Here is a 7,196-nt window from a genome sequence, read left to right on the forward strand (position 1 = left end):
AGGGATGGCGATGACACCTGTTTGGGAAGAAGCGATGACGATGACGCGTGCTAGCTTGACGAGGCACTCTTTGTAAAGGTGTATGTGGGATATTTGCATGTGCCGTTTAGAGGTTTGTGACGATTTTTCCTGGTTTTCCGTTGATTAACTGGGCAATTTTTTTCTGCTTAATTAATGAATGAGACAAATCTTTTGCCTTTGTTTGAAAAAAAAAACTGCTTACCGAGGAAAAGCAGCATGGAGCCGTAGAGCATAGTCAGCAGGGTGAGGGCAAGTATACCGGTCAGAGTTGGAGCGTCGTCGCCTGCGCTTCTCCGACAAAGGTGGGGAAGGGGTAGGGCGGGACCAACAATGCTACAGCTACGGGCATTTTTCTACAGACTTATGCCTACGGACCGAGCTGCCATCAATTGGTTGGGGGAAGGAGGGCCCCATCCTGAAATTCAGCGGGGGGTGGATGAATTACAATAGAACACGTACGCCTGTACGATTCTTTCCGTGAGAAACGTCCGTAGGTGTATCATTTTCGGGGCGGGACGGTCGCAGTAGCAGCTCTTCCCAACGGTCATATTTCCATCTACGCCACTAAAATTTGCACGAGCAATATCTTCCATGATGTATAACCTTACTGATTTGTTACTTGTTAGTCTCAATATAATTAAAAATAATAATCCCGTGTAGTGAATGTGGGCAGACCAGCGGGAAAGGTATGATGCTCCTTGCATGCATGGGGACCGTTGGCAAAGGAGCAAAAAACTTTTCTTAACCGGCCGGCCAGCCACAAGCGAACGGAAGAAAAGCCCGTGCCTGGCCAGTGTGTCTGATAATCTTGTCGTTCGTCTCGCCCGCGCGCGCCGTGCTGTTTCCTAGCTCTATCCTGCTCGCACATGCACCACCACGGGACCTAGGGGCACGATGGACGATGAACATGTAAATCTGGTGCCATATATATAGAGAGAGAGAGCTAGCCTCGCAACGAACCACATTAGTACGTAGTGAAGAGGGGAACATCCACTTGAACATCTTAGCTTTCAAGTGCCAGCAGCGCCCCTTGCGACGCCGCCAGGTATGAATGAAGTAAATGTAATCCGGTTCAGTTCGATTTTATCCTCTATATTGTCCCAATTCTTCAAAAAAAAATCACTTTCTTTCTTCAGTCCACCGGATATATAGAGCATTTTGTAAACTTATGATTATGTGTACGTTGAGTTTCTAGCGCAGTTAATTAGCCTTTTACCAGAAATCTCATTAGGCACCTTTGCATTTGTGTTCTCCTGTTTTCTAAGATTAAGCTGCAAGATATACAGAGCGAGATCTAGTGAAGCAAAATTGAGTGGTGGATAATTTTAAGAGGAACCTCAAACTTTTTTCATGTGTATATAACATGGAAATTTCACATGAAATTTACATACTCTGATTTACACAAAAAGTACTCCCTCGGTTCCAAAATACAAGTCTTTTTTAGAGATTTAAATATAGACAACATACAGAACACATTTGAGAGTGTAGATTCATTTATTTTGCTCCGTATGTAGTCCATATAAGAATCTCTAAAAAGAGATATATTTGCGAACAGAGGGAGTAGTCGGGATCTCAAATGCATGCACACCAGTTATTATTTTTCTACCCATGCAATGTTATCTGTCCAGGGAAGTTGACATAGGATTTGTTGTGTTTATTATCAAAAAAATAAATGTGGACATTGCGGATCATGGGATAGTAAAGGATGGACGCCTCCCCGCCGTCGTCGCCAAGTCAACTCACTCCGGAGAGCGGGCTGTCTACTCCACCTCCTCATTCAGCCCGGATGGAGTTTGCAACACCAATGGCCTCAGAGGAGCTTGGGCTGCCGATCCAGTCCACGTTGGTGCACCCACTGCAGAGCCCGCCTAGCCATTCTACAGGGTTGGCTGAACCACAAGCTGTGACTCGCTCAACGAATGGCTCGCCGACAGTGGTTGGGTCTTTGGGGATGGCGTTAACGCCGACATCACCACCCTCGGTGGTCTCGTCGTTCGGGATTATAGCGCCAGCCTCCCTGACTCCTACACCAATGTCTTTGTGGCATAGTGGGAGTCATCCGGTTGCCGCTGATGACTCGACATCCACAGATGAGGACTCCACAATGCAGCGTCAAGCTTCACACAACCTAGACTACTCAGAAGGTACACCATCATCCAAAAAAATTATTGATTTTCCTAGTTCATGTATTTATTCTGTTCTTCAATCACTAGGTGTAGTATTAGGAAAGAATGATAATGGTATACATGTGTCTTTTAAGGCACTCAAACATGTGGAGATTAGCCCGTTTAAGGTTTTTCCCAAGGTTACAAATAGAAAAAAAAACCTACCACCTTCGATGTAGAAGTGGATGCCGCATCTGACGGTCTCGCTCATCTTATTGGAGTAGTGTGAGAGGTCGGTTTGGATGAAGCTAGGTATGATTGGATCCATATGTGATGTCATGATTTCTAATTAACCGTAAATCTCAATCCCACTACTCAAAAAAGAATCAAAAGCCGTCTAAAAGGTGATGTTATCCAAATCAATGCATGTTTCCCATGAATAGCATGATATGGGATAGTAGAGGTCTCAGAGACTTGGTTAAACATGCTCGAGTATCGCTGATTACCTTTGAGATATGGTTTGCACTTTGTCGCGGTGAAAAAACTCGTCGACACGACTTTCCCGTGCATGTCCTTGATCACCTCTCAGGTGGTTACGACTTCAGCTGGCACTACCTACCTCCGTGTGGTAGATTGGGCTGCATTTACTCTCTCCGTTCCTAAATACTTGTCTTTCTAGGCATTTCAACAAGTGACTACATACGGAGCAAAATGAGTGAATCTACACTCTAAAATATGTCTACATACATCCGTATGTAGTAGTCATTTGAAATGTCTAGAAAGACAAATATTTAGGAACGGAGGGAGTACTTAGCATTAAAACTTGCTCCATGGATCGGTTGACCTTTTTGAATGGAAAGTTTCATATTAAATTTCATATTTGAAATAAGGCTGAGAACCTCAGTTGTAGCTAAGTTGTTGTGTATGATGCTGCCCATAAATGAGCATATAACAGATTTTCTTCGAAATTTGCTCAATCTTGCAAAATATATTTTTCGATAAAATCTTGCAAAAGATAATCCATATCTATCCTTACAGGTGGGGAATTTAATATCCTGAGATTAGCATGTAAAAATGACCAATTTTACACTCACTAGTCTTTCTTATTTAATACTGTCATTGATAGCTTAGTACTTAAGAGAGGTAAGAATGTGAGGAAGGTAGTTCACATGGGCAAATAATCTTAGACTCACAACATGTGAGAAATTTGATCGTGTACTGATTTACCGAATGGGAGGCTGAATACACTTTGGTCCTAGTTTGAGCTCTTGAGCGTATTGAGGCATGCTTCAATTGTGATGCACTCCTTGACGCAGGGATCACAATGTCTCATGGATGCAAACACCAATTCAATTCGAATTGAGATGGACGTACCGTGACGGTTTTGAGGACCTAGTTAAAAATTGTTTGGAATAGGCTGGTGGCTGGGCGAAGCCCTAGTGAATGCTGGAATACTAGAACCGCTGCGTCAACAGCTGAGGTGATGGACGCTTAATACTACCGGAGTTTATAAAAAAAACATAGACTTTCAGATATCATTAATGACCTAGAACATTTAGAGAAACACAAAGTAGAAGTACTTTCATATACAATGGCTAATGGCCGTCATAGGACAAAGCACATCCACATTCTTGGGCCGGATGAGGACACAATTAAGGGCCACCAAACTTAAAGCTTATATAACAAATTATTACATATGGTTGTTCTGGCACATGAGGAAGGAAATTTCTCTCTCGGTGAGTTTTGTACCGAGGAAATCCCTCAAGTTTGTTTTTTCGAATTGAAGGGCCATGCCCCCGATTTCATTTCATATAATTAAAAGAAACCAATAGAAATCCCTAGTTCCTGAGGCAGAAAACGACCTGGAGCGGTATAGATCTACAGGAAGTAGCTATGGCTCTCATTTACAAATTATTATGTGGTTAAAAAATCTTAATGGTGTTGTATCTTGTTGATGCAAACGTTGGGTTTAATAAAGACGCCATTTCTGGAAGTATATATATTTTTAAGCGATTATTATGCTGACACGTGGTGTTTTAGCGATTGCATCCCTAGATTTCCTTCAGCTTCAGTGGTACGTGTTTGGCATGCAGATGCAGGTTCTTCAGTGGTTATCAATGTGCAAAATGAGCTGCATTCTTCAGGGGATGGGGTGATCCCCAAGGTCCGTGCGAACCTCCGGCGTGTCGCGGCCGACCTGTTCACGCCGTACGCCGTACCCATCGGTCCTTACCATGAAAGCGCGGATTCTTGGCAGTGGACGGAAGCGAAGAAGAGGGCCGTCCGCGATCTAGCAAGGGTGGTTAACCTCTCCGGTCTGGAGCGGGTCATGGATAGAGTGCAGTACAGAGCGAGGGGATACTACACCCATCTGCCGGAGCCGGACGACCACGCCGGCGACTCAGCAAAGTTCTCCCGTATGCTGCTGCATGATGGGTGTTATCTGGTTAGCCTCTTTGTAGACTGCTACCAGCGTGAGGAGGCGACCGGATCACCCAGCAGTCGGAGCATAGTGTACAGAGACAACACGGTGGTGCGGGACATCCTGTACCTCCTTGAGAACCAGATACCTCTGTTTGTCATCCACGAGATCCTGAATTACATGAGAGCACCAGGGGAAGTGACATCCGCTGTGGAGTGCATCGCGAGGCCCGTCGAGGAGCTGCTGCAGAGGCAGCTGTACATCAGCAAGACTCCGCGGGAGGCGCCGTCGACGTCTGTCCACCTGCTCGACCTGGTGTACTGCTACATGGCGTCGCGGCTGCAGCAGAAGCTGCAGCAGCAGCGGCAGCAGCAGGAGGAGGAGCGGACATCAGGCGTTCTAACGGGCCCATGGCGCCGGGCGACCGAGTACCGCAGGTACGCCAACCTGCTGTTCAAGCGCCGGGCCTTCGGCGCCGGCAAGGAGTGGAGCATCCTCGACGTGGAGCTCGACGGAGGAAACCTGCGGATCCCTCTCCTACGCGTGGACAGCAACACGTGGACGGTCCTGCGGAACCTGATGGCGCTGGAGGAGCAGCAGGAGGCCAGGCCCGTCACGGCCTACTGCTACTTCATGTCGCAGGTGGCATGCACGGCGGAGGACGTGGGGCTCCTGCGGAGCGCCATGGTTGTCGAGCATTTCCTGGGCAGCGACGAGTCGGCCGCACAGGGCTTTGCCTGTCTGTGCCACGGCATGGCCCTGGACATCCACAACCTCCAGCGGAACTACCTCAAGCCCATATGGCACGCCGTGGAGAAGCGCTGCGGCGTCCCGGCGCACAACTTCAAGGGCTTCTTCCGCGAGAAGTACTGCGGTAATATCTTCTACCGCGTGGTGTTCTTCATCGCCATCCTCGTCTTTGTCTCCCAAATGGTGCAGTCCATCTATGCGGTTATTGCCTACCACAGACCCAATACTCCTCCTACTCGTGTTTTGGCATAACGTTTGGGATCGACCGTTCGACTCACCACCGAAATTACGGCCCAATGTTTCGTCTTCGCCTTGTTGTTTGCGTGGCTACTTAACTTAAGATTCCTCCTTATTCTGCTTTTTGCAAATTATTATGATGGTTCTTAGTGAACCGGAAAGCTTACTTTCTGCGCCCCCATTTGTACAACCCTGATAGGCCAGGGGCCCTCAAGTTCAAAAGGATCCTCGTCGGGTCTAGAATAACTACTGCATGAAAATATTTTTGCCGGCGCATACACTATTTGCCACCAATATTTGACATCTCAACAATGACTTTATGTGTGTGCGTGTGTGTTCTCCATACAAACTTGTCCCTTACATTTCCATGAAACTATCTCAATGAAGACCGAACCAGCGTCAACACTAAACCTCTTCACATGTCAATGGGAAAACTGATCTAAAACTTCTTACTATCACAAATAGTTGCAACGGTATTAACCAATAATCTTAGTTAACGAGCTGCAGGTTCAGAGTTTCAAGTTTCGTCAGGTAGTTTCTTCGTCAGTTAAGAACTGGGAAAAGTTGTGAGTGAGCACCATGCCAGGTGCAAACACATACTTTTTTTTGATATTTTCTTTTTTGTATTTCTCAAACTATATAACTTAGAGATCGACTAACTTCCATCTATTCTGTTTTTGAGCAATAGATACGAACGCCTTCCTCCCCCTCTAATTACATGCATACATGCATTAGAATGAAACCCCCTTCTCTCACGTGGAGTACTCTCTCTAATTACCTCTAATTACAGGCATGCATACACCAGAGGACAAAATGCTGATGACATCCTAAATTCTCTTTATTTTAAAATTTTAAAATGTTTTATAGTTCAAACCATCGGTCCGATTGAAAATCATTTTCACATAAAATGTTCGTCGTGATGAGACCCTCGAAACTAGATCCCATGTTGGTATGTTCCGACGATTTTTTTTTCAGGCAAAAAGTTATCAGGCCTGAGCTACGTAAGTTATCACGTCCATGACACATAAGTTACCAAACTGTTCATAGAAATTACCGGGCATGAAAAACGGTCTTCCAACCTTTCTCCTCACGTGCACATGGATGCACTAGAGGACAAGACGCTGATGTCATCCTAGATTCTCTTTGTTTCAAAACTTTAAAATATTTTGTAGCTCAAACTGTTGGCCTGGTTGAAAAATTGTTTTCACATAAAATGTTCGTCGCGACGAGACCTTAAAAACTAGATCCCCTGTTGATATGTTTCAACAATGTTTTTTTCAGGTAAAAAGTTACCAGCCCTAAGCTACGTAAGTTATCATATCTGTAGCACATAAGTTACGATGTTGTTTTGATATACATTACGAGGCATAAACATGGTCCTCCAACCATTCTCCCCAAGTGCACATGCATGCATGGATTAGAGGACAAAACACTCATGTCATCCTACATTCTCCCTCTTCGATGAAGTTTTGTCACCGTCCATAATAAAGTTGCATGGGTATGTTTACATGGGCCACTTTGCTAGGCCATGTGTTTAGACTTGGTGAGAAAAAGATTTTAAAAAAGGAGAAAGCAATGGACGTGGTGACTTAAGATCAAAAGGATCCTCGTCGGGTCTAGAATAACTAGAACGTTGACAGGTCAATGGGCACACATGAAAA

At 45.3% G+C, this 7,196-nt stretch overlaps 1 protein-coding gene across 1 annotated transcript; it reads left to right on the plus strand.

Annotated features, from left to right (window-relative positions):
• Positions 1 to 1,009: 1,009 nt before the first annotated feature.
• Positions 1,010 to 5,774, plus strand: LOC119349036. The gene is made up of 3 exons (XM_037617048.1): positions 1,010 to 1,066; positions 1,721 to 2,165; positions 4,220 to 5,774. The coding sequence occupies exons 2-3, from the start codon at positions 1,727 to 1,729 to the stop codon at positions 5,548 to 5,550; spliced, it is 1,770 nt and encodes a 589-aa protein (XP_037472945.1). The 5' UTR covers positions 1,010 to 1,066; positions 1,721 to 1,726; the 3' UTR covers positions 5,551 to 5,774.
• The last annotated feature ends 1,422 nt before the right edge of the window (positions 5,775 to 7,196 follow it).

This window comes from Triticum dicoccoides, chromosome 1A, assembly GCF_002162155.2.
Source record: "Triticum dicoccoides isolate Atlit2015 ecotype Zavitan chromosome 1A, WEW_v2.0, whole genome shotgun sequence".
In the NCBI taxonomy this organism is placed as follows: Eukaryota; Viridiplantae; Streptophyta; class Magnoliopsida; order Poales; family Poaceae; genus Triticum; species Triticum dicoccoides.

Coding starts and splice junctions, on each gene's coding strand:
- LOC119349036 (XM_037617048.1), top strand. CDS start 1,727: ATGGACGCCTCCCCGCCGTCGTCGCCAAGTCAACTCACTCCGGAGAGC. Junction 2,166..4,219: donor CAACCTAGACTACTCAGAAG/GTACACCATCAT, acceptor TTTGGCATGCAG/ATGCAGGTTCTTCAGTGGTT.